This window comes from Lucilia sericata, unplaced genomic scaffold, assembly GCF_015586225.1.
Source record: "Lucilia sericata isolate MDLA Ls3-8-SP2 unplaced genomic scaffold, ASM1558622v1 Contig001083F_arrow, whole genome shotgun sequence".
NCBI lineage: Eukaryota > Metazoa > Arthropoda > Insecta > Diptera > Calliphoridae > Lucilia > Lucilia sericata.
Genome location: NW_023995058.1, coordinates 97,501 through 125,000, shown reverse-complemented (window position 1 = coordinate 125,000; position 27,500 = coordinate 97,501). Strand labels below are relative to the sequence as shown.

Below are 27,500 nucleotides of genomic sequence, written 5' to 3'. Positions count from 1 at the left end.
ATTTACAAACTATTTAACATTTCTAGAATTCCATTATTGAATAATTTCTCCAAAGTGAAATCCTAATAACACTTTTAATTTCCAAGCGATTTCCATAAATGATGCTTGGTTTTATTCAAAATTAAATACTATTACAAATATATTAAAAACTTTTTAACATTTTAAAGAAATAATATGGAAAAACTGAGTTCAAAATAAGAAAAATAAAAAGGAGGAAACCACATATAACTTCTTTGTGTTATATACATAGTTCCACAAAGTTCAATTATGTATTGTTGTGGAGCATAAAAGAAAATCCTTATCACAAACTATTTATCTGTCTACATATTTTGGATATTGTCAAGAGCTATGCATACATACATACTTATGTAGAAATTTACATACATAAAATATAGAGAAGAGACTTGCTGAATATACACAATGTCAAATGATTAGATATTTCAATGACATTTTTATGGTAGACATTATAATAAAATATTAACAAATATATATATGCTCTCAAACATACAAGCTGATTCAAAATCCGGTAATTCTGGGATGTAGTATTTGAATAAACTATTGGCAAGCCTATGAACCATTTAATGGAGTAGTCTATGGACTTGTTTAATAAATAATCTAAGGTTTATTCTATTGACTAGTGTAGCAATTAGTTTAGTAACTAGGCTAGTGACTAGTTTAGTAACTAGTTTAGTGACTAGTTTAGTTACTAGTCTTGTGACTAGTCCAGTAACTAGTCTAATGAATAGTCTAGTAACTAGTGTAGTTACAAGCCTAGTACCTTGACTACTGACTAGTATAGTAACTAGTCCTGTAACTAGTGTAGTAAAAAGTCTAGTCACTGGTCTATAGACTATTCTAGTGACTAGTTTAATAACTAGTCTATTGTCTAGTAAAAAGACGATTGATTATTCTAGTGACTAGTCTAGCGATTAGTCTATTGACTAGTCTAGTGACTAGTCTATTTAGTAATCTAGTGATTTGCATATTGTCTAGTTTAGTGACTAGTCTATTGTATATAGTCACTAGACTAGTCGATAGAGTAGTCTATTGACTATTTTAGTGACTAGACCATTGACTAGTCTATTAACTAGTCTATTGACTAGTCTAGTGACTAGTCTATATACAAATCACTAGATTACTCAATAGACTAGTCAATAGACTAGTTAATAGACTATTCTAGAGACTAGTTCAATAACTAGTCTATTGTCTAGTAAAAAGTCGATTGATTATTCTAGTGACTAGTCTATTGACTAGTCTAGTGCATGGACTAGTGACTATTCTATTGACAAGTCTAGTGAATAGACTAGTGACTAGTCTATTCACTAGTCTATTGACTAGTCTAGTGACCAGACTAGAGACTAGTCATTTCAGTATTCTAGTGACAATACCATTGACTAATCTATTAACTTGTCTATTGACTAGTCTAGTGATTAGACCAGTGACTAGTCTAGTGACTAATATATTGACTAGACCATTGACTAACCTTTTGACTAGACCATTGATTAGATCATAGACTAGTCTATTGACTATACCATTGACTTATCTAGTGACTAGTCTATTGTTTAGTCCAATGACTAATGACAAGTCTATCGACCAGTCTATTTACTAGTCTATTAAATAGTCTAGGGACTAGTCTTTCGCTGGACTATTGACTAGACTATTAACAAATTTACTGACTAGGCTACTGACGAGTCTACTGACTAGTCAAATGACTAAACTATTGACTAATTGATTCTATGTTATTTTTCAAAGTGCTAAATACCATTTGGATATAGTCTTACCTTCGAAAACTGCCGGGTATTTTGTGCTAAAGTCTGTGGATATGTCTTATTCATATCAATCACAATCATAATCAAGTCTTTTCTTTTTCTTTTCTTATACATTCTCATTCCATGCGCTCTTCATACATGCCATCAGTTAATTTCTTCTGTTCTTTATCTACAGACAATTTTATATTACTTTCAATACTGAAGCTTATAGCTAAAGCTTTTAGCGAGAGTAGGGTAGAAGATATTATGTAGGAGGAGGAGAAGGAGAAGCTGATGATAAAGATACAAGTACTATAATTTTCTAGTCATGAATTTTGCAATAAAACAACTCAAGTATATGTTTTTGACTAAGTTTAATGGTGGGTTATATGATATAGGTAATACAACTTTTTTGGTACTATTTAGGAACTATTTCCTTTTTACAGATATTTAGCAAGAGGAAAAATAAGTTTAAAATAATACTTCACTTGAAACAAGTAGCTTGTCAAATTATTTATAACATTAAGAGAGTAGTCAAATAGTCTGACGTTTGCCTAAACTAAACTTTGGTAAAAACTAATTTAAGAACAATAGTAAGTGGCCCCTCTAGATTATTTACTTTTTTTTTTAATTTTATCTTTCCAAACGAAAACCTCCTCTTTAATTTTGGAACAATTTCCTCTACTTTCCTAAATATTCTTAACAAAATGCTGACTTAGCTTTAGAGCAATTCAATTTGATGCTTTAAATAAGAGAAAACTCCTCTCTCATTCCGCTTGGAAAACCAATACAATTACACACTTAGGTTTTGACAAAAGAAAATGCTATTTTATATACTTATGTATATATGTACATATGTGTGTATATGAGTAAATTTTCCTTTTATTTTCATTGTCTATTATGTGCGTGTATCTGTCTGTCTGTCTGTTTGTCAGTCTCTCTCTTTTTGAGTGCGTTTGACAGACAGAGTGTATATCATTATCTTATTTATTATTTTTTATTTCTTTTACGTTTAAGGAAGGAAACACTTTTTTGTTTGTTTTTGTTCAGCATTTTATGTGTGTAAGTATTGGTTTGTAAACACAGCCAAACTTATATAAGTACATTTTTGGTGTAGTATACATTAGGGGGTTTGTATTCATAAGGAGTTCCTTAAGTCTTAGAGAATTTCTCATTTAAATGTTGTTAAAACTAAAACTAACAAGACTACGAATGAGTCCGTACTGTGTCTTTATAGAGATCAAGGATTACGGCATTAGACTAGACTATAGACTAGACTAGACTATAGACTAGACTATAGACTACACTATAGACTATACTATAGACCATACTATAGAGTAGACTATAGCCTATAATATAGACGAGACTATAGACTATACTATAGACTAGACTATAGACTAGACTAAAGACTAGACTATAGACTAAACTATAGACTAGACTATAGACTAGACTATAGACTACAGTATAGACTAGAGTATAGACTAGACTATAGACTAGACTATAGACTAGACTATACACTAGACTATACACTAGACTATACACTAGACTATACACTAAACTATAGACTAGACTATAGACTAAACTATAGACTAGACTATAGACTAGACTAGACTATAGACTAGACTAGACTATAGACTAGACTATAGACTAGACTATAGACTAGACTAAAGACTAGACTATAGACTAAACTATAGACTAGACTATAGACTAAACTATAGACTAGACTATAGACTAGACTATAGACTAGACTATAGACTAGACTATAGACTAGACTATAGACTAGACTATAGACTAGACTATAGACTAGACTATAGACTAGACTATAGACTAGACTATAGACTAGACTATAGATTAGACTATAGATTAGACTATAGACTAGACTATAGACTAGACTATAGACTAGACTATAGACTAGACTATAGACTAGACTATAGACTAGACTATAGACTAGACTATGATTAGACGATAGACTAGAATATAGACTAGACTATAGACTAGACTATAGACTAGACTATAGACAGACTATAGACTAGACTATAGACTAGACTATAGACTAGACTATAGACTAGACTATAGACTAGACTATAGACTAGACTATACTATAGACCGGACTATAGACTAGACTATAGACTAGACTATAGACTAGACTATAGACTAGACTATAGACTAGACTATAGACGACTAGACTAGACTATAGACTAGACTATAGACTAGACTATAGACTAGACTATAGACTAGACTATGACTAGACTAGACTAGACTATAGACTAGACTATAGACTAGACTATAGACGACTATAGACTATAGACTAGACTATATACTAGACTATAGACTAGACTATAGACTAGACTATAGACTAGACTATAGACTAGACTATAGACTAGACTATAGACTAGACTATAGACTAGACTATAGACTAGACTATAGACTAGACTATAGACTAGACTATAGTCTAGACTATAGACTAGACTATAGACTAGACTATAGTCTAGACTAGACTAGACTATAGACTAGTCTATAGACTAGACTATAGACTAGACTATAGACTAGACTATAGACTAGACTATAGACTAGACTATAGACTAGACTATAGACTAGACTATAGACTAGACTATATACTAGACTATAGACTAGACTATAGACTAGACTATAGACTAGACTATAGACTAGACTATAGACTAGACTATAGACTAGACTATAGACTAGACTATAGACTAGACTATAGTCTAGACTATAGACTAGACTATAGACTAGACTATAGACTAGACTATAGACTAGACTATAGACTAGACTATGACTAGACTATAGACTAGACTATAGATAGACTAGACTATAGACTAGACTATAGACTAGACTATAGACTAGACTATAGACTAGACTATAGACTAGACTATAGACTAGACTATAGACTAGACTATAGACTAGACTATAGATAGACTATAGACTAGACTATAGACTAGACTATAGACTAGACTATAGACTAGACTATAGACTAGACTATAGACTAGACTATAGACTAGACTATAGACTAGACTATAGACTAGACTATAGACTAGACTATAGACTAGACTATAGACTAGACTATAGACTAGACTATAGACTAGACTATAGACTAGACTATAGACTAGACTATAGACTAGACTATAGACTAGACTATAGACTAGACTATAGACTAGACTATAGACTAGACTATAGACTAGACTATAGACTAGATAGACTATAGACTAGACTATAGACTAGACTATAGACTAGACTATAGACTAGACTATAGACTAGACTATAGACTAGACTATAGACTAGATAGACTATAGACTAGACTATAGAGACTAGACTATAGACTAGACTATAGACTAGACTAGACTAGACTACTAGACTAGACTATAGACTAGACTATAGACTAGACTATAGACTAGACTATAGACTAGACTATAGACTAGACTATAGACTAGACTATAGACTAGACTATAGACTAGACTATAGACTAGACTATAGACTAGACTATAGACTAGACTATAGACTAGACTATAGACTAGACTATAGACTAGACTATAGACTAGACTATAGACTAGACTATAGACTAGACTATAGACTAGACTATAGACTAGACTATAGACTAGACTATAGACTAGACTATAGACTAGACTATAGACTAGACTATAGACTAGACTATAGACTAGACTATAGACTAGACTATAGACTAGACTATAGACGACTATAGACTAGATAGACTATAGACTAGACTATAGACTAGACTATAGACTAGACTATAGACTAGACATAGACTAGACTATAAATAGACTATAGACTAGACTATAGACTAGACTATAGACTAGACTATAGACTAGACTATAGACTAGACTATAGACTAGACTATAGACTAGACTATAGACTAGACTATAGACTAGACTATAGACTAGACTATAGACTAGACTATAGACTAGACTATAGACTAGACTATAGACTAGACTATAGACTAGACTATAGACTAGACTATAGACTAGACTATAGACTAGACTATAGACTAGACTATAGACTAGACTATAGACTAGACTATAGACTAGACTATAGACTAGACTATAGACTAGACTATAGACTAGACTATAGACTAGACTATAGAATAGACTATAGAATAGACTATAGACTAGACTATAGACTAGACTATAGACTAGACTATAGACTAGACTATAGACTAGACTATAGACTAGACTATAGACTAGACTATAGACTAGACTATAGACTAGACTATAGACTAGACTATAGACTAGACTATAGACTAGACTATAGACTAGACTATAGACTAGACTATAGACTAGACTATAGACTAGACTATAGACTAGACTATAGACTAGACTATAGACTAGACTATAGACTAGACTATAGACTAGACTATAGACTAGACGACTAGACTAGACTAGACTAGACTATAGACTAGACTATAGACTAGACTATAGACTAGACTATAGACTAGACTATAGACTAGACTATAGACTAGACTATAGACTAGACTATAGACTAGACTATAGACTAGACTATAGACTAGACTATAGACTAGACTATAGACTAGACTATAGACTAGACTATAGACTAGACTATAGACTAGACTATAGACTAGACTATAGACTAGACTATAGACAATATCTATAGTCTATAGTCTAGTCTATAGTCTAGTCTATAGTCTAGTCTATAGTCTAGTCTATAGTCTAGTCTATAGTCTAGTCTATAGTCTAGTCTATAGTCTAGTCTATAGTCTAGTCTATAGTCTAGTCTATAGTCTAGTCTATAGTCTAGTCTATAATCTATAGAGTCTATAGAGTAGACTATAGACTAGACTATAGAGTAGACTATAGACTAGACTATAGACTAGCGATTGAAGCCAAACAAAGACTTTACAATGATCTAGGGTTAAAGCTAGAATAGCTCTACAATTCCCTTGGATCCTCCTAATACATATAGTAGTAGAGTTCTTATACTTTCCAGCTAAATAAGGTCCTTTGCCTAGCAGCTAGAATACAAAGCAAAATGAAAACGTTGAAAAGAAAATCAGTTAACAGACAAACAAATTTAACCTTTTCTTTTTTATGTATTGTTGTAGTGAAATCTTGAATTGTTCCTATGAGCAAAGGACACGTGTATGGGTTAAAATGTTACTACTGTTCACACTAACAACTGTACATAGTATATGTTTGTACATATGAAATGTAGAGTATGTAATAGCAAAAATTACGTTTTAGTTAAAACGTTTAGAACTTTTTTCAAAAACAAACTTTTCCCTTAAATATTGCGATTTTTTTCAAAAACATTTTGTTTTTTTTTATTTTGAAAACTTAAAATGCTTTAATGTGAACACAGTATTTTCATTTTGCACTATTTGTGTATAGAATATTTTTGTTCTGTTACATACTTGAGGTATTTGTTTTTGTATGGATGTATGTATGTATGTACTTTATTTAAACACGTATCTTGACATTACATTTCTAAGATTCCTAGAATTATACTCTTAAGGAAGGAGGTATTTAAGTTTATTTGGTTTGTCTACAATAAGAAAAAATACATTACACAAACACACACTAATACATGTTAAAATGGGAATTAATTTTACTTTTTGCTCCCCTCTTTTTCTTTAGCTTTAAAAGGACGATAAAATCTAGAGATTACCTCCCTATAGATACAGCGCAATCTTTGCGTTCCACCTTACAAACTGTTATTTAAGACATCAAAGTCATATTTAACCAGTTGTAAATAAATATTATCGATTTAGGTTTTGTTAAATGAAAGTTAAATAAATATTTAATTATTGGTTTAGTTTAATTAATGAGAACGTATCAAAGTAAAAGAAAAAAATCGGAAAAGATTGTTGCCTGATTGAAGGCATAAAGATAAAAGCTATAAAGACATTAATTACTTAAGAGATTGATGTTTTGAATTGGAAATTAGTTTTATAATCTCTTAAGATTAAAGACGTTAACGTTTTTGAAATACAAGTCTCTAATCAGACTTGACATGACAAGAAAGGAAATAAAATTTAAGCTAAACTTTGATTTTATAAAGCTATATACGATTCAAGCTTAATTTGTGCTATGACTGCAGCCAAACTAGAACATTATTAAGAAATACAATTGAAGCTGAACTAGAACTTTCTAATTTTCCAAGATTAAAGCTTAGTTTATGATTTTATAAAGACCTACAATTAGAGATAAATATTGACTATAGCTGATGCCAGTCTAGTATACAGTCTAGTCTTTAGTCTAATCTAGTCTATAGTCCAGTCTATAGTCTAGTCTATAGTCTAGTCTATAGTCTAGTCTATAGTCTAGTCTAGTCTAGTCTAGTCTAGTCTATAGTCTAGTCTATAGTCTAGTAGTCTATAGTCTAGTCTATAGTCTATAGTCTAGTATAGTCTAGTCTCTTAGTCTATAGTCTAGTCTATAGTCTAGTCTATAGTCTAGTCTATAGTCTAGTCTATAGTCTAGTCTAGTATAGTCTATAGTCTAGTCTAGTCTAGTCTATAGTCTAGTCTATAGTCTAGTCTATAGTCTAGTCTATAGTCTAGTCTATAGTCTAGTCTATAGTCTAGTCTATAGTCTAGTCTATAGTCTAGTCTATAGTCTAGTCTATAGTCTAGTCTATAGTCTAGTCTATAGTCTAGTCTATAGTCTAGTCTATAGTCTAGTCTATAGTCTAGTCTAGTCTAGTCTAGTCTAGTCTATAGTCTAGTCTATAGTCTAGTCTATAGTCTAGTCTATAGTCTAGTCTATAGTCTAGTCTATAGTCTAGTCTATAGTCTAGTCTATAGTCTAGTCTATAGTCTAGTCCATAGTCTAGTCTATAGCCTAGTCTATAGTCTAGTCTAGTCTATAGTCTAGTCTATAGTCTAGTCTATAGTCTAGTCTATAGTCTAGTCTATAGTCTAGTCTATAGTCTAGTCTATAGTCTAGTCTATAGTCTAGTCTATAGTCTAGTCTATAGTCTAGTCTATAGTCTAGTCTATAGTCTAGTCTATAGTCTAGTCTATAGTCTAGTCTATAGTCTAGTCTATAGTCTAGTCTATAGTCTAGTCTATAGTCTAGTCTATAGTCTAGTCTATAGTCTAGTCTATAGTCTAGTCTATAGTCTAGTCTATAGTCTAGTCTATAGTCTAGTCTATAGTCTAGTCTATAGTCTAGTCTATAGTCTAGTCTATAGTCTAGTCTATAGTCTAGTCTATAGTCTAGTCTATAGTATAGTCTATAGTCTAGTCTATAGTCTAGTCTATAGTACTAGTCTATAGTCTAGTCTATAGTCTAGTCTATAGTCTAGTCTATAGTCTAGTCTAGTATAGTCTAGTCTATATTCTAGTCTATAGTCTAGTCTAGTCTATAGTGTAGTCTATAGTCTATAGTCTGGTCTACAGTCTAGTCTATAGTCTAATGTATAGTCTACTCTATGGTCTAGTCTATAGTCTAGTCTATAGTCTAACCTATAGTCTAGTCTATAGTCTAGTCTATAGTCTAGTCTATAGTCTAGTCTATAGTCTAGTCTATAGTCTAGTCTATAGTCTAGTCTATAGTCTAGTCTATAGTCTAGTCTATAGTCTAGTCTATAGTCTAGTCTATAGTCTAGTCTATAGTCTAGTCTATAGTCTAGTCTATAGTCTAGTCTATAGTCTAGTCTATAGTCTAGTCTATAGTCTAGTCTATAGTCTAGTCTATAGTCTAGTCTATAGTCTAGTCTATAGTCTAGTCTATAGTCTAGTCTATAGTCTAGTCTATAGTCTAGTCCATAGTCTAGTCTATAGTCTAGTCTATAGTCTAGTCTATAGCCTAGTCTATAGTCTAGTCTAGTCTATAGTCTAGTCTATAGTCTAGTCTATAGTCTAGTCTATAGTCTAGTCTATAGTCTAGTCTATAGTCTAGTCTATAGTCTAGTCTATAGTCTAGTCTATAGTCTAGTCTATAGTCTAGTCTATAGTCTAGTCTATAGTCTAGTCTATAGTCTAGTCTATAGTCTAGTCTATAGTCTAGTCTATAGTCTAGTCTATAGTCTAGTCTATAGTCTAGTCTATAGTCTAGTCTATAGTCTAGTCTATAGTCTAGTCTATAGTCTAGTATATAGTCTATAGTCTAGTCTATAGTCTAGTCTATAGTCTAGTCTATAGTCTAGTCTATAGTCTCGTCTATAGTCTAGTCTATAGTCTAGTCTATAGTCTAGTCTATAGTCTAGTCTATAGTCTAGTCTATAGTCTAGTCTATAGTCTAGTCTATAGTCTAGTCTATAGTCTAGTCTATAGTCTAGTCTATAGTCTAGTCTATAGTCTAGTCTATAGTCTAGTCTATAGTCTAGTCTATAGTCTAGTCTATAGTCTAGTCTATAGTCTAGTCTATAGTCTAGTCTATAGTCTAGTCTATAGTCTAGTCTATAGTCTAGTCTATAGTCTAGTCTATAGTCTAGTCTATAGTCTAGTCTATAGTCTAGTCTATAGTCTAGTCTATAGTCTAGTCTATAGTCTAGTCTATAGTCTAGTCTATAGTCTAGTCTATAGTCTAGTCTATAGTCTCTATAGTCTAGTCTATAGTCTAGTCTATAGTCTAGTCTATAGTCTAGTCTATAGTCTAGTCTATAGTCTAGTCTATAGTCTAGTCTATAGTCTAGTCTAGTCTATTAGTCTAGTCTATAGTTAGTCTATAGTCTAGTCTATAGTCTAGTCTATAGTCTAGTCTATAGTCTAGTCTATAGTCTAGTCTATAGTCTAGTCTATAGTCTAGTCTATAGTCTAGTCTATAGTCTAGTCTATAGTCTAGTCTATAGTCTAGTCTATAGTCTAGTCTATAGTCTAGTCTATAGTCTAGTCTATAGTCTAGTCTATAGTCTAGTCTATAGTCTAGTCTATAGTCTAGTCTATAGTTTAGTTCTATAGTCTAGTCTATAGTTAGTCTATAGTCTAGTCTATAGTCTAGTCTATAGTCTAGTCTATAGTCTAGTCTATAGTCTAGTCTATAGTCTAGTCTATAGTCTAGTCTAGTCTATAGTCCTAGTCTATAGTCTAGTCTATAGTCTAGTCTATAGTCTAGGTCTATAGTTAGTCTATAGTCTAGTCTATAGTCTAGTCTATAGTCTAGTCTATAGTCTAGTCTATAGTCTAGTCTATTAGTCTAGTCTCTATAGTCTAGTCTATAGTCTAGTCTATAGTTCTAGTCTATAGTCTAGTCTATAGTCTAGTCTATAGTCTAGTCTATAGTCTAGTCTATAGTCTAGTCTATAGTCTAGTCTATAGTCTAGTCTATAGTCTAGTCTATAGTCTAGTCTATAGTCTAGTCTATAGTCTAGTCTATAGTCTAGTCTATAGTCTAGTCTATAGTCTAGTCTATAGTCTAGTCTATAGTCTAGTCTATAGTCTAGTCTATAGTCTAGTCTATAGTCTAGTCTATAGTCTAGTCTATAGTCTAGTCTATAGTCTAGTCTATAGTCTAGTCTATAGTCTAGTCTATAGTCTAGTCTATAGTCTAGTCTATAGTCTAGTCTATATTCTAGTCTATAGTCTAGTCTAGTCTATAGTGTAGTCTATAGTCTAAGTCTGGTCTACAGTCTAGTCTATAGTCTAATGTATAGTCTACTCTATGGTCTAGTCTATAGTCTAGTCTATAGTCTAACCTATAGTCTAGTCTATAGTCTAGTCTATAGTCTAGTCTATAGTCTAGTCTATAATATAGTCTATAGTCTAGTCTATAGTCTAGTCAGTCTAGTCTATAGTCTAGTCTAGGTCTATAGTCTAGTCTATAGTCTAGTCTATAGTCTAGTCTAGTCTATAGTCTAGTCAAGTCTATAGTCCAGTCTAGTCTATAGTCTAGTCTAGTCTATAGTCTAGTCTATAGTCTAGTCTATAGTCTAGTCTATAGTCTAGTCTATAGTCTAGTCTATAGTCTAGTCTATAGTCTAGTCTATAGTCTAGTCTATAGTCTAGTCTATAGTCTAGCCTATAGTCTAGTCTATAGTCTAGTCTATAGTCTAATCTATAGTCTAGTCTATAGTCTAGTCTATAGTCTAGTCTATAGTCTAGTCTATTCTAGTCTATAGTCTCGTCTATAGTCTCGTCTGTAGTTTAGTCTATAGTCTAGTCTATAGTCTCGTCTATAGTCTCGTCTATAGTCAAGTCTATAGTCTAGTCTATAGTCTAGTCTATAGTCTAGTATATAGTCTAGTATATAGGCTAGTCTATAGTCTAGTCTATAGTCTAGTATATAGGCTAGTCTATAGGCTAATCTATAGTCTAGTCCAGTCTATAGTCTACTTTAGCGGAAAAGGGGTTGGTTATGAGTTAGTACTGTTGCATTTCATTAATTTTCCATTCCTGGTGTTTAATATCTTTCTGTGAATGCCAAGAAAGAAGAAGAGAAAATTAACCATGAAACACAAAAACAAAAAATATCAAAATTGTTACAAAGCCGCAGACGCTATTCCATCATTTCAACCATTTTTTGGAACCAGAAAACCCATCCGCAGGTTTCGATATCTAATCTAAATCTAAACTTTTATAGCTAAAATAAGCCTTAGTAACAAACCAAATCTGTAGCTAAGTATTAATTATGTTCCCATTTTAATCACCTAGCGTTATGTCCTCCATCTTTTTCATTTATTACAGTAAATTAGTCAATGCCGCCATTTTCTTGGAAAACTTAGCGTCATGGCATTATGTAACATAATTTGGTAACTCTAAACTGTAAGCTTCGAGCAGATTAAATTGCCAAATTTAAGTAAAACTCATTATTATTTAAAAAATTTGAAAAATAATAACAATTACTATGACAGAGTAGGTAATTCAATTAATTTGCTGTTAATGAAAACGGGATATTTTTTTTATAAAATTAAATATAATGAGTTAAACAATTTTTCCAAAGGGCTTGGTTGGGGGTGACAGGCTATGGTCCGTTTGTGAGTGTTTGTTTGTTTTATTTAATTTAAATATATTTATTAAGCCATAAAGGTTATTTAATGGTTTGACCTTAAATATTTGCCTATAGCTTAAGCTGTTATACACAAATACATACATATATTAATAAACCCAATCGTTTTAAAGTTAGCAGTTGGGAACTCTTAACTTTCAGTTTACCTCTACTGGTTACACTTGGCCATTTTAAAAGCCTGCAAGTAGGTTATTGGGTAATTAATAAAGACTTTTTTATATGTAATTAAAATAGAGAATTTGGTTTTGAAAACTGCTGGGTAATATTACATAAATGTTAAGAGTCCTAACTATAGTTTAACTAAAGTATTTAAAACCTTTTTAATAATATTTAAAACATATATTTATTTTAAACAAATATTTTTTTTGTTAGGGAATTTATTAAAATGCTAGTTAGGACTTTTTTTTTGCAATTTTTTGAATATTAATGTGGTTTTGTTTGTTTTAATTTTTCCAATTTAAAATTAGCATTTTTTAATACCTTTAAGTAGAGTTACCTTAGTAAACAAATATGTACAATTAAAAATAAAGAACAATCCCACATTGGAGTTCAACACAGTGAGGCCGAACTTTGACCACTTCTAATCTTGAAGACCTTTAATTGATGTCAAATTTTGTTTATGATTAAAGTCCAAATAAGACTTTATAAGCACCCACAACTAAAGCTTTACAGTTACTAAATAAAGCCGCATAATTTATGGAAGACAAAACTGGGCCAAAACGGAATATTACGTTAGTTAGTTAAACAATTAGTTAGTTAGCTGGATTGTTACTGGTCCAGTGTTTGGTTAAATGATAAGTCCAGCGACTTATTTAATATTTTGACTGAATCTGATACTTATAGTCTAGTCAATAGTCTAGTCAATAGTCTAATCTATAGTCTAGTTTATAGTCTATAGTCTAGTCTATAGTCCAGACTATAGACTAATCTATAGTCCAGATATAGTCTAGCCTATAGTCTAGTCTATAGTCTAGTCTATAGTCTAGTCTATAGTCTAGTCTATAGTCTAGTCTATAGTCTAGTCTATAGTCTAGTCTATAGTCTAGTCTATAGTCTAGTCTATAGTCTAGTCTATAGTCTAGTCTATAGTCTAGTCTATAGTCTAGTCTATAGTCTAGTCTATAGTCTAGTCTATAGTCTAGTCTATCGTCTATAGTCTAGTCTACAGTCTAGTCTATAGTCTAGTCTATAGTCTAGTATAGTCTAGTCTATAGTCTAGTCTATAGTCTAGTCTATAGTCGTCTATAGTCAAGTCTATAGTCTAGTCTATAGTCTAGTCTATAGTCTAGTCTATAGTCTAGTCTATAGTCTAGTCTATAGTCTAGTCTATAGTCTAGTCTATAGTCTAGTCTATAGTCTAGTCTATAGTCTAGTCTATAGTCTAGTCTATAGTCTAGTCTATAGTCTAGTCTATAGTCTAGTCTATAGTCTAGTCTATAGTCTAGTCTATAGTCTAGTCTATAGTCTAGTCTATAGTCTAGTCTATAGTAGTCTATAGTCTAGTCTATAGTCTAGTCTATAGTCTAGTCTATAGTCTAGTCTATAGTCTAGTCTATAGTCTAGTCTATAGTCTAGTCTAAAGTCTAGTCTATAGTCTAGTCTAAAGTCTAGTCTATAGTCTAGTCTATAGTCTAGTCTATAGTCTAGTCTATAGTCTAGTCTATAGTCTAGTCTATAGTCTAGTCTATAGTCTAGTCTAAAGTCTAGTCTATAGTCTAGTCTATAGTCTAGTCTATAGTCTAGTCTATAGTCTAGTCTAAAGTCTAGTCTATAGTAGTCTATAGTCTATAGTCTAGTCTATAGTCTAGTCTATAGTTAGTCTATAGTCTAGTCTATAGTCTAGTCTATAGTCTAGTCTATAGTCTAGTCTATAGTCTAGTCTATAGTCTAGTCTATAGTCTAGTCTATAGTCTAGTCTATGTCTAGTCTATAGTCTAGTCTATAGTCTAGTCTATAGTCTAGTCTATAGTGTAGTCTATAGTGTATAGTCTAGTCTAGTCTATAGTGTAGTCTATAGTCTAGTCTATAGTCTAGTCTATAGTGTAGTCTATAGTCTAGTCTATAGTCTAGTCTATAGTCTAGTCTATAGTCTAGTATATAGTCTAGTCTATAGTCTAGTCTATAGTCTAGTCTATAGTGTAGTCTATAGTCTAGTCTATAGTCTAGTCTATAGTCTGTCTATAGTCTAGTCTATGGTCTAGTCTATAGTCTAGTCTATAGTCTAGTCTATAGTCTAGTCTATAGTCTAGTCTATAGTCTAGTCTATAGTCTAGTCTATAGTCTAGTCTATAGTCTAGTCTAAGTCTAGTCTATAGTCTAGTCTATAGTCTAGTCTATAGTCTAGTCTATAGTCTAGTCTATAGTCTAGTCTATAGTCTAGTCTATGGTCTAGTCTATGGTCTAGTCTATAGTCTAGTCTAAAGTCTAGTCTAAGTCTAGTCTATAGTCTAGTCTAAAGTCTAGTCTATAGTCTAGTCTATAGTCTAGCTATAGTCTAGTCTATAGTCTAGTCTATAGTCTAGTCTATAGTCTAGTCTATAGTCTAGTCTATAGTCTAGTCTATAGTCTAGTCTATAGTCTAGTCTATAGTCGTCTATAGTCTAGTCTATAGTCTAGTCTATAGTCTAGTCTATAGTCTAGTCTATAGTCTAGTCTATAGTCTAGTCTATAGTCTAGTCTATAGTCTAGTCTATAGTCTAGTCTATAGTCTAGTCTATAGTCTAGTCTATAGTCTAGTCTACAGTCTAGTCTATAGTCTAGTCTATAGTCTAGTCTATAGTGTAGTCTATAGTCTAGTCTATAGTCTAGTCTATAGTCTAGTCTATAGTCTAGTCTATAGTCTAGTCTATAGTGTAGTCTATAGTCTAGTCTATAGTCTAGTCTATAGTCTAGTCTATAGTCTAGTCTATAGTCTAGTCTATAGTCTAGTCTATAGTCTAGTCTATAGTCTAGTCTATAGTCTAGTCTATAGTGTAGTCTATAGTGTAGTCTATAGTCTAGTCTATAGTCTAGTCTATAGTCTAGTCTATAGTCTAGTCTATAGTCTAGTCTATAGTCTAGTCTATAGTCTAGTCTATAGTCTAGTCTATAGTCTCGTCTATAGTGTAGTCTATAGTCTAGTCTATAGTCTAGTCTATAGTCTCGTCTATAGTCTAGTCTATGGTCTAGTCTATAGTCTAGTCTATAGTCTAGTCTATAGTCTAGTCTGTAGTCTAGTCTATAGTCTAGTCTATAGTCTAGTCTATAGTCTAGTCTGTAGTCTAGTCTATAGTGTAGTCTATAGTCTATTCTATAGTCTAGTCTACAGTCTAGTCTATAGTGTAGTCTATAGTCTATTTATAGTCTAGTCTATAGTCTAGTCTATAGTCTAGTCTATAGTCTAGTCTATAGTCTAGTCTATAGTCTAGTCTATAGTCTAGTCTATAGTCTAGTCTATAGTTAGTCTATAGTCTAGTCTATAGTCTAGTCTATAGTTTATTCTATAGTCTAGTCTATAGTCTAGTCTATAGTGTAGTCTATAGTCTAGTCTATAGTGTAGTCTATAGTGTAGTCTATAGTCTAGTCTATAGTCTAGTCTATAGTGTAGTCTATAGTCTAGTCTAAAGTCTAGTCTATAGTCAGTCTATAGTCTAGTCTATAGTCTAGTCTATAGTCTAGTCTATAGTCTAGTCTATAGTCTAGTCTATAGTCTCGTCTAGTCTATAGTCTAGTCTATAGTCTAGTCAAGTTAGTAGTTAGTTATTTAGTTAGTTAGTTAGTTAGTTAGTTAGTTATTTAGTTGTAGTTAGTTAGTTAGTTAGTTAGTTAGTTGTAGTTAGTTAGTAGTTAGTTAGTTAGTTAGTAGTTAGTTAGTTAGAGTTAGTTAGTTAGTTAGTTAGTTAGTTAGTTAGTAGTTAGTTAGTAGTTAGTTAGTTAGTTAGTTAGTAGTTAGTAGTTAGTTAGTAGGTAGTTAGTTAGTAGTTAGTTAGTTAGTTAGTAGTTAGTTAGTTAGTTAAGTTAGTTAGTTAGTTAGTTAGTTAGTTAGTAGTTAGTTTTAGTTAGTTAGTTAGTTAGTAGTTAGTTAGTTAGAGTTAGTTAGTAGTTAGTAGTTAGTAGTTAGTTAGTAGTTAGTTAGTAGTAGATAGTTAGTTAGTTAGTTAGTAGTTAGTTAGTTAGTTAGTTAGTAGTTAGTAGTTAGAGTTAGTTAGTTAGTAGTTAGTTAGTTAGTTAGTAGTTAGTTAGTAGTTAGTAGTTAGTAGTAGTTAGTAGTTAGTAGTAGTAGTTAGTTAGTTAGTTAGTAGTAGTTAGTAGTTAGTTAGTTAGTTAGTTAGTAGTTAGTTAGTTAGTTAGTTAGTTAGAGGTAGTTAGTTAGTTAGTTAGTTAGTTAGTTAGTTAGTTAGTAGTTAGTTAGTTAGTTAGTTAGTTAGTTAGTTAGTTAGTTAGTAGTTAGTTAGTAGTAGTTAGGTAGTAGTTAGTTAGTTAGTTAGTTAGTTAGTAGTTAGTTAGTTAGTTAGTTTTAGTTAGTAGTTAGTTAGTTAGTTAGTTAGTAGTTAGTTAGTTAGTTAGTTAGTTAGTAGTTAGTAGTTAGTTAGTTAGTTAGTAGTTAGTAGTTAGTAGTTAGTAGTTAGTTAGTTAGTTAGTTAGTAGTTAGTTAGTTAGTAGTAGTTAGTTAGTAGTTAGTTAGTTAGTTAGTAGTTAGTTATAGTTAGTTAGTTAGTTAGTAGTTAGTTAGTTAGTTAGTTAGTAGTTAGTAGTTAGTTAGTTAGTTAGTTAGTTAGTTAGTTAGTTAGTTAGTTAGTTAGTTAGTAGTTAGTTAGTTAGTTAGTTAGTTAGTTAGTTAGTTAGTAGGTAGTTAGTTAGTTAGTTAGTTAGTTAGTAGTTAGTTAGTTAGTTAGTTAGTTAGTTAGTTAGTTAGTTAGTTAGTTAGTTAGTTAGTTAGTTAGTTAGTTAGTTAGTTAGTAGTTAGTTAGTTAGTTAGTTAGTTAGTTAGTAGTTAGTTAGTTCGTTAATTGGATTGTTACTGGTCCAGTATTTGGTTAATGATTAGTTCAGTGACTTCCATATTGCATAATCTTTTGACTACTGAACAAACTGCTCCATTCATATCTGTGTACTGCGCAATAAAAGATTCACTAAATTATGATCTTAATAAAATGAAATGTGATTTAAAATGCTCAAATAATACAGAGAAATAAAAAAATAAAGTAAATCAAATTGTTGACTTGAAATACACAGGGTGTTGTCTATGGGAGGCGAATACTCCAAGGTGTCAAGCAGCAAACTTGATTTAAACAAACATAAATTTTATAAGAAAATAGGAACCAGAAAAAGCTAACAGCCGTTTAAAAAGAAATTTCGCCATAAATCTTTAAATGTTCTAAATTTTTCGTTTAGTTTTGCACACTTACATGTAGCAGCAACCACTCACACCACCCTCTTTCAACATATAATATATTTCTTTCTTCAGTTTTTTTTTACATAAATCTAAAGGTGTGTTCGTCTGTTTTTCTGTCATGACTTGTGGGTTTTTCACCAGGTTGTTTTACTTTTTTTCAGCCCTATTTATTTCATATTTTAACATTTATTTCAATATTCTCTAGATTATTTTTCTCATGTTGTGCGGCTGTATGTGTTTAATATTGAAATTTATGCCTACACACATATACTCTATTTAAACACACACCAACCAACGTTTTATTTTTCTCAAATACCGGAAATATTTATGATTTAATACAACTTTATGTTTTTCTAACAATAATCTTAAACTTCCGTTGGTTGTGAAAAATACAACAAAAAAAAAACCGAAACGGAAACATTATGATTTTTACAATAGAACAGCGACAACAATTTTTTAGATTTTTTTTTACCGTTATAACTTATAAAGGAAATGAAAAATATAGAAAAAATGTTTGAATGACATTCTTGTTTAATCGATAGTTGAAAGAAATTTAAATGAAATTAAAATAATGAAAAGCACGCATAAACATGCTAAACTTAAAGAAAATAAGAAATTTAATAAAAAATTCTAGTTCAGTTCTAGTACAGTTCGAGTTCAGTTCTAGTTCAGTTCTGGTTCAGTTACAGTTCAGTTCTAGTTCGGTCTAGTTCAGTTCTAGTTCAGTTCTAGTTCAGTTCTAGTTCAGTTCTAGTTCAGTTCTAGTTCAGTTCTAGTTCAGTTCTAGTTCAGTTCTAGTTCAGTTCTAGTTCAGTTCTAGTTCAGTTCTAGTTCAGTTCTAGTTCAGTTCTAGTCAGTTCTAGTTCAGTTCTAGTTCAGTTCTAGTTCAGTTCTAGTTCAGTTTCTAGTTCAGTTCTAGTTCAGTTTCTAGTTCAGTTCTAGTTCAGTTCTAGTTCAGTTCTAGTTCAGTTCTAGTTCAGTTCTAGTTCAGTTCTAGTTCAGTTCTAGTTCAGTTCTAGTTCAGTTCTAGTTCAGTTCTAGTTCAGTTCTAGTTCAGTTCTAGTTCAGTTCTAGTTCAGTTCTAGTTCAGTTCTAGTTCAGTTCTAGTTCAGTTCTAGTTCAGTTCTAGTTCAGTTCTAGTTCAGTTCTAGTTCAGTTCTAGTTCAGTTCTAGTTCAGTTCTAGTTCAGTTCTAGTTCAGTTCTAGTTCAGTTCTAGTTCATTTCTAGTTCAGTTCTAGTTCAGTTCTAGTTCAGTTCTAGTTCAGTTCTAGTTCAGTTCTAGTTCAGTTCTAGTTCAGTTCTAGTTCAGTTCTAGTTCAGTTCTAGTTCAGTTCTAGTTCAGTTCTAGTTCAGTTCTAGTTCAGTTCTAGTTCAGTTCTAGTTCAGTTCAGTTCTAGTTCAGTTCTAGTTCAGTTCAGTTCTAATCAGTTCAGTTCTAGTTCAGTTCTAGTTCAGTTCTAGTTCATTTCTAGTTCAGTTCTAGGTCAGTTCTAGTTCAGCTCTAGTTCAGTTCTAGTTCAGTTCTAGTTCATTACTAGTTCATTTCTAGTTCAGTTATAGTTCTGTTCTAGTTCAGGATCTTTTTAAAATTTCTACAATTTCCAAACAAGTTGAACAATTTGAAACAGTATTATAATCACAATAAAAAATGTTTGTTGTAGTTCAGTTCTAGTTCAGTTCTAGTTCAGTTCTAGTTCATTTCTAGTTCATTTCTAGTTCAGTTCTAGTTCAGTTCTAGTTCAGTTCTAGTTCATTTCTAGTTCAGTTCTAGTTCAGTTCTAGTTCATTTCTAGTTCAGTTCTAGTTCAGTTCTAGTTCTAGTTCAGTTCTAGTTCAGTTCTAGTTCAGTTCTAGTTCAGTTCTAGTTCAGTCTAGTTCAGTTCTAGTTCAGTTCTAGTTCAGTCTAGTCATTAGTTCATTTCTTAGTTCATTTCTAGTTCAGTTCTAGTTCTGTTCTAGTTCAGGATCTTTTTAAAATTTCTACAATTTCCAAACAAGTTGAACAATTTGAAACAGTATTATAATCACAATAAAAAAATGTTTGATTTTTCAACTTACTTTCTGTACTCCACTCCTCTTCACAATTTTGCCACGGCAGCTCGGTACAAAACGAGGCAAACATATAGAAAATTGTCCAGGCAATAATGAGATTATAATAGAGCATAACAATGGCCGAAACAATAATCATGCCAGTGCCTAAACCACAAAGTAATGGACAAAAACGTTGGTAGATGGCAACAGGACCCAAGGCGGCATATTGACCAAATGATAATTCCATAAACATTAGGGGAAGACCAGCAATGCACAGCATTATGCTAAAAGGTATAAGAAATGCACCTGGCAAAGACAATGTAAAATTAAAACAAAATCTTTGGATGTTTTTTTTTTGTATTTCTCCTTGAACTTACCTCCTCCATTATTGTAGCACAAATAGGGAAAACGCCAAACATTACCCAAACCCACCGAATAGCCTAAGAGCGAGAGTAAGAAATCAAAACGTCCCGTCCAATTGCCTCTTTCCGGTTCATTGGTTTCACTCTGTGCCGTTACATCGAGTGTTATTAGGGCGGCATGCGAATCAACATCTCGCAATGTGGCCACTGTTGGTATGGATTTTAATTGTTGCTCTTTGCTGGGTGTATGTTTGTCCACTTTGGCGGGTTTAGGAGTGGGCGGTGCAGGCGCTGGTGGTGGTGCATTATTATAGGGCATTTTATGTCCCGCTGGCAATTCAATGGAAGTAAAACGATCTTCATTTTGCTGTTAATACAAAACAATGGAAATGGTTTTATAATTTATGTCACAATTGATTTTATAGCCTGTGGACCAGTCTATTAACTAGTCTATGGAACGTACTATTAACTAACCTGTGAAGTAGTCTGTGGACTAGTTCATTATCTATTCAGTTCTAGTTTCAGTTCTAGTTGTGTTCTGTTCTGTACTGTTCTAGTTCAGAACTACTTCAGTTCTAGTTCAGTTGTAGTTCAGCTCTAGTTCAGTTCTAGTTCAGTTCTAGTTCAGTTCTAGTTCAGTTCTAGTTCAGTTCTAGTTCAGTTCTAGTTCAGTTCTAGTTCAGTTCTAGTTCAGTTCTAGTTCAGTTCTAGTTCAGTTCTAGTTCATTTCTAGTTCAGTTCTAGTTCAGTTCTAGTTCAGTTCTAGTTCAGTTCTAGTTCTAGTTCAGTTCTAGTTCTAGTTCAGTTCTAGTTCAGTTCTAGTTCAGTTCTAGTTCAGTTCTAGTTCAGTTCTAGTTCAGTTCTAGTTCAGTTCTAGTTCAGTTCTAGTTCAGTTCTAGTTCAGTTCTAGTTCAGTTCTAGTTCAGTTCTAGTTCAGTTCTAGTTCTAGTTCAGTTCTAGTTCAGTCTAGTTCAGTTCTAGTTCAGTTCTAGTTCAGTTCTAGTTCAGTTCTAGTTCAGTTCTAGTTCAGTTCTAGTTCGTTCTAGTTCAGTTCTAGTTCTAGTTCAGTTCTAGTTCAGTTCTAGTTCAGTTCTAGTTCAGTTCTAGTTCAGTTCTAGTTCAGTTCTAGTTCAGTTCTAGTTCAGTTCTAGTTCAGTTCTAGTTCAGTTCTAGTTCAGTTCTAGTTCAGTTCTAGTTCAGTTCTAGTTCAGTTCTAGTTCAGTTCTAGTTCAGTTCTAGTTCAGTTCTAGTTCAGTTCTAGTTCAGTTCTAGTTCTAGTTCTAGTTTCTAGTTCAGTTCTAGTTCAGTTCTAGTTCAGTTCTAGTTCAGTTCTAGTTCAGTTCTAGTTCAGTTCTAGTTCAGTTCTAGTTCAGTTCTAGTTCAGTTCTAGCTTCTAGTTCAGTTCTAGTTCGTTACTTCAGTTCAGTTCTAGTTCAGTTCTAGTTCAGTTCTAGTTCAGTTCTAGTTCAGTTCTAGTTCAGTTCTAGTTCAGTTCTAGTTCAGTTCTATTCAGTTCTAGTTCAGTTCTAGTTCAGTTCTAGTTCAGTTCTAGTTCAGTTCTAGTTCAGTTCTAGTTCAGTTCTAGTTCATTCGAGTTCAGTTCTAGTTCAGTTCTAGTTCAGTTCTGTTCTAGTTCAGTTCTAGTTCAGTTCTAGTTCAGTTCTAGTTCAGTTCTAGTCATTCTAGTTCAGTTCTAGTTCAGTTCTACTTCAGTTCAGTTCTAGTTCAGTTTCTAGTTCAGTTCTAGTTCAGTTCTAGTTTAGTTCTAGTTCAGTTCTAGTTCAGTTCTAGTTCAGTTCTAGTTCAGTTCTAGTTCAGTTCTAGCTTCAGTTCTAGTTCAGTTCTAGTTCAGTTCTAGTTCAGTTCTAGTTCAGTTCTAGTTCAGTTCTAGTTCAGTTCTAGTTCAGTTCTAGTTCAGTTCTAGGTTCAGTTCTAGTTCAGTTCTAGTTCTAGTTCAGTTCTATTAGTTCTAGTTCAGTTCTTCTAGTTCAGTTCTAGTTCAGTTCTAGTTCAGTTCTAGTTCAGTTCTAGTTCAGTTCTAGTTCAGTTCTAGTTCAGTTCTAGTTCAGTTCTAGTTTCTAGTTCTAGTTCAGTTCTAATTCAGTTCTAGTTCAGTTCTAGTTCAGTTCTAGTTCAGTTCTAGTTCAGTTCTAGTTCAGTTCTAGTTTAGTTCTAGTTCAGTTCTAGTTCAGTTCTAGTTCAGTTCTAGTTCAGTTCTAGTTCAGTTCTAGTTCAGTTCTAGTTCAGTTCTAGTTCAGTTCTAGTTCAGTTCTAGTTCAGTTATAGTTCAGTTCTAGTTCAGTTCTAGTTCAGTTCTAGTTCAGTTCTAGTTCAGTTCTAGTTCAGTTCTAGTTCAGTTCTAGTTCAGTTCTAGTTCAGTTCTAGTTCAGTTCTATTAGTTCTAGTTCTAGTTCAGTTCTACTTCAGTTCTAGTTCATTTTATCTGTTCTAGTTCTTTTCTAGTTCTGTTCTATTCTAGTTCAGTTCTGGTTAACCCTAGTTGTTGCATAATATTTTTTTTTATTTTTAATTTATAATCATGTTTTTATTTTTGAACTCTGGTAACTACATTAACTTGCCATATGTGATGAATTTTGCCTCTAGCTTTTTATTTAAATATAAAAATAATAAGGGAAAACTTTTAAATAGTTTTGTAACAAAAAATTAGAATGCCCAAAAAATTCTAGTTATAAAATATCAAATGTTTGAATTGGCTGTTGGCCAAATTGTTGTTGACGTGGTGTATAATATTTTTCCACAAAACTAGCATTCAAATGAAAAAACTTACAAAAACTGACAAAGATTTATATGCATTTAAGATGGCCTCCTGCGCCACCTTCAGCCCAAAAAAGAAGAAAAATACAAAAACATAAAATAATAGACCTACTATAGACACAAAAAAGTGTCAGCAGACCTACTTAACTACACTAAAATTCCATATGATTCTGTTGAAAATAAAAAGGCAGGATGAATTACAAGAGAACATGAACGTTTGCTGTTACGACAACTAACAAAGAGATTAAAGTGTCAACGTCAATTGTTGGCAATTTTTGGTATAAATAATCAAAGCAAGGTTACCCAGCTACTACCAACTACAGTGACTGGCAAAAGTGTAGTAAGCAAATTTTTATTAAAGTAAAAACAAATTAAGTGCAATTAATAAATCATCTGGCAATTCTGTTTACATAGTTTTGCTCTTCACTGTTATTATGGAATACAGTAACCTACAATTGTGTCTGTGCGAAGGCCATGGTCGTGTTTTAAGTGTTAGCATATTAATTTAATCATAAATTATAAAATAAAAAAACAATAATCGTATTAATAAAATATTTCTGCCTTAAAATTGTTCTCTAAATAGAACAGAACTAGAACTGAACTAGAACTGAACTAGAACTGACTAGACTGAACTACGAACTAGACTGAACTAGAACTGACTAGAACTGAACTAGAACTGAACTAGAACTGAACTAGAACTGAACTACTAGAACTGAACTAGAACTGAACTGAACTAGAACTGAACTAGAACTGAACTAGAACTGAACTAGAACTGAACTAGAACTGAACTAGAACTGAACTAGAACTGAACTAGAACTGAACTAGAACTGAACTAAACTGAACTAGAACTGAACTAGAACTGAACTAGAACTGAACTAGAACTGAACTAGAACTGAACTAGAACTGAACTAGAACTGAACTAGAACTGAACTAGAACTGAACTAGAACTGAACTAGAACTGAACTAGAACTGAACTAGAACTGAACTAGAACTGAACTAGAACTGAACTAGAACTGAACTAGAACTGAACTAGAACTGAACTAGAACTGAACTAGAACTGAACTAGAACTGAACTAGAACTGAACTAGAACTGAACTAGAACTGAACTAGAACTGAACTAGAACTGAACTAGAACTGAACTAGAACTAGAACTGAACTAGAACTGAACTAGAACTGAACTAGAACTGAACTAGAACTGAACTAGAACTGAACGAACTGAACTAGAACTGAACTAGAACTGTACTAGAACTGAACTAGAACTGAACTAGAACTGAACTAGAACTGAACTAGAACTGAACTAGAACTGAACTAGAACTGAACTAGAACTGAACTAGAACTGAACTAGAACTGAACTAGAACTGAACTAGAACTGAACTAGAACTGAACTAGAACTGAACTAGAACTGAACTAGAACTGAACTAGAACTGAACTAGAACTGAACTAGAACTGAACTAGAACTGAACTAGAACTGAACTAGAACTGAACTGAACTAGAACTGACTGAACTAGAACTGAACTTGAACTGAACTAGAACTGAACTAGAACTGTACTAGAACTGAACTAGAACTGAACTAGAACTGAACTAGACTGAACTAGAACTGAACTAGAACTGTACTAGAACTGAACTAGAACTGAACTAGAACTTACCTAGAAATGAATTAGAACTGAACTAGAACTGAACTAGAACTGAACTAGAACTGAACTAGAACTGACTAGAACTGAACTAGACTGAACTAGAACTGAACTAGAACGAACTAGAACTGAACTAGAACTGAACTAGAACTGAACTAGAACTGAACTAGAACTGAACTAGAATGAACTAGAATGCCTAGAACTGAACTAGAACTGAACTAGACTGAATAAACTGAACTAGAACTGAACTAGAACTAACTAGACGACTAGAACTGAACTAGAACTGAACTAGAACTGAACTAGAACTGAACTAGAACTGAACTAGAACTGAACTAGAACTGAACTAGAACTGAATAGAACTGACTAGAACTGAACTAGATGAACTGAACTGGAATTGAACAGAACTGAACTAGAACTACTACGAACTGACTAACTGAACTAGAAACATGAACTAGAACTGAACTAGAACTGAACTAGAACTGAACTAGAACTGAACTAGAACTGAACTAGAACTGAACTAGAACTGAACTAGAACTGAACTAGAACTGAACTAGAACTGACTGACTACTGAACTGAACTAGAACTGAACTAGAACTGAACTAGAACTGAACTAGAACTGAACTAGAACTGAACTAGAACTGAACTAGAACTGCACTAGAACTGAACTAGAACTGAACTAGAACTGAACTAGAACTGAACTAGAACTGAACTAGAACTGAACTAGAACTGAACTAGAACTGAACTAGAACTGAACTAGAACTGAACTAGAACTGAACTAGAACTGAACTAGAACTGAACTAGAACTGAACTAGAATGAACTAGAACTGAACTAGAACTGAACTAGAACTGAACTAGAACTGAACTAGAATGAACTAGAACTGAACTAGAACTGAACTAGAACTGAACTAGAACTGAACTAGAACTGAACTAGAACTGAACTAGAACTGAACTAGAACTGAACTAGAACTGAACTAGAACTGAACTAGAACTGAACTAGAACTGAACTAGAACTGAACTAGAACTGAAACTAGAACTGAACTAGAACTGAACTAGAACTGAACTAGAACTGACTAGAACTGAACTAGAACTGAACTAGACTGAACTAGAACTGAACTAGAGAACTGAACTAGAACTGAACTAGAACTGAACTAGAACTGAACTAGAACTGAACTAGAACAACTGAACTAGAACTGAACTGAACTGAACTGAACTGAACTAGAACGGAGCTGGAACTGAATTAGAATTGAACTAGTCTATAGTCTAGTATATACTCCAAGTCTACAGTATAGTCTATAGTCAAGTCTACAGTATAGTATATAGTCTAGTCTATAGTCTAGTCTGTAGTCTAGTCTATAATCTAGTCTATAGTCTAGTCTATGGTCTAGTGTATAGTTTAGTCTAAAGTCTAGTCTATAATCTAGTCTATAGTCCAATCTATAGTAAGTCTATTATATGAACATATATTTATATCAAGTAATAAATATCGGTACACTTACCTCCCACAAATCAATATCCAATTGCGTACTCGATTCCTTATTGGGTTTTAATTTTTTCTGTTTTGATTTCGTTTTGATTTTGAAGTTGAGCTCGATTTCTTATCCATGTTGTTTAAAGAGTTTTAAGGTTAGATTTTATTTATTAATAAATAACTATAACTGCACTGTTTTTAACGATATATGTACATATATCACATATCGATCTCACATTCACTGTATATGTGTTGTTATTTTAAGGATGTTTTGTTGTTGTTTTTTTTTGTTTTTTTATAAAAAAGTAGTATTAAGTATGATTTTTAGTTGTTTGCAGTTAAAAAAAAAAAACAAACAATATTAATGAAAATAAAGCAGAAACTAGTTAAAGAATTATATTTTTATTTCAAAATTGTTGCAGTTACGAGAATGGAAAAAAACAAACACTTGACATACGATGTATTTCACAAGAATTGTAGGTGTTTTTGTTGTTACTGTTGTTTTTCTGAATGTGGATCTCTATTCATATTTTGTTTGTCTAACATATAAAGAGCATCATGGATTGTTATTGTTGTGATCATTGACATTGTCAGGTATTGAAGGATTTTTTTTTATTTCAAATGTTTTTTTTTTTTTTTTTTTTTTAATTTGATAGTTGTCGTTTTTGTTGGTGCATATAAAATTGAAAAAATAAACAGAATATTGTTGTCATACGTTGATGGTGATGATGACCTTTTACTGCAATCAATCTGAAAAATACACAAAAATAAAGGAAAAAAAAACATAAATTCCACATGAAAATTTAAAATTTATATAGAAAACATACAGTATTAGTGTAGAAGTAATAAAATTATTTGATTAGTTTCGTTTTTTAATTGAAAACATGTGAATGCATTAAATACATTTTTCATATAATAGCAATTTTTTATAAAGAATATTTATTATTTTAATTAAAAAAAAGAGTTCTAATAATAAATTTCATTGTGTGAATATTTTTAATGTTAAAATTGTAAAATCTTTTTAGATATAAAAAGAGAGGTTTAAAAACTTTTGCTCATAATATGCTAGACAATAGACTATTTCATAAACTAGTCTATAGGACTGTCTAGAGTCTAATCAATAGTCCACACATGGATTAGTTAGAGTACCCAAAAGGCGTTGAAATATAATTA

General features: G+C 32.1%; 1 protein-coding gene across 2 annotated transcripts in view; it reads right to left on the bottom strand.

Moving 5' to 3' along the window:
* Positions 1–27,500, bottom strand: part of LOC119609905 (sodium- and chloride-dependent glycine transporter 1) — a 129,021-nt gene that overhangs the window by 18,492 nt on the left and 83,029 nt on the right. For both annotated transcript variants that reach the window (XM_037964935.1, XM_037964934.1), the window contains exons 2-4: positions 26,356–27,077; positions 20,469–20,820; positions 20,119–20,397 (exon numbers count right to left, since the gene is read on the bottom strand). In XM_037964935.1, the coding sequence (XP_037820863.1) occupies positions 20,119–20,397; positions 20,469–20,772 (583 nt within the window). In that variant the 5' untranslated portion in view covers positions 20,773–20,820; positions 26,356–27,077. The remainder of the gene's footprint in view (positions 1–20,118; positions 20,398–20,468; positions 20,821–26,355; positions 27,078–27,500) is intronic.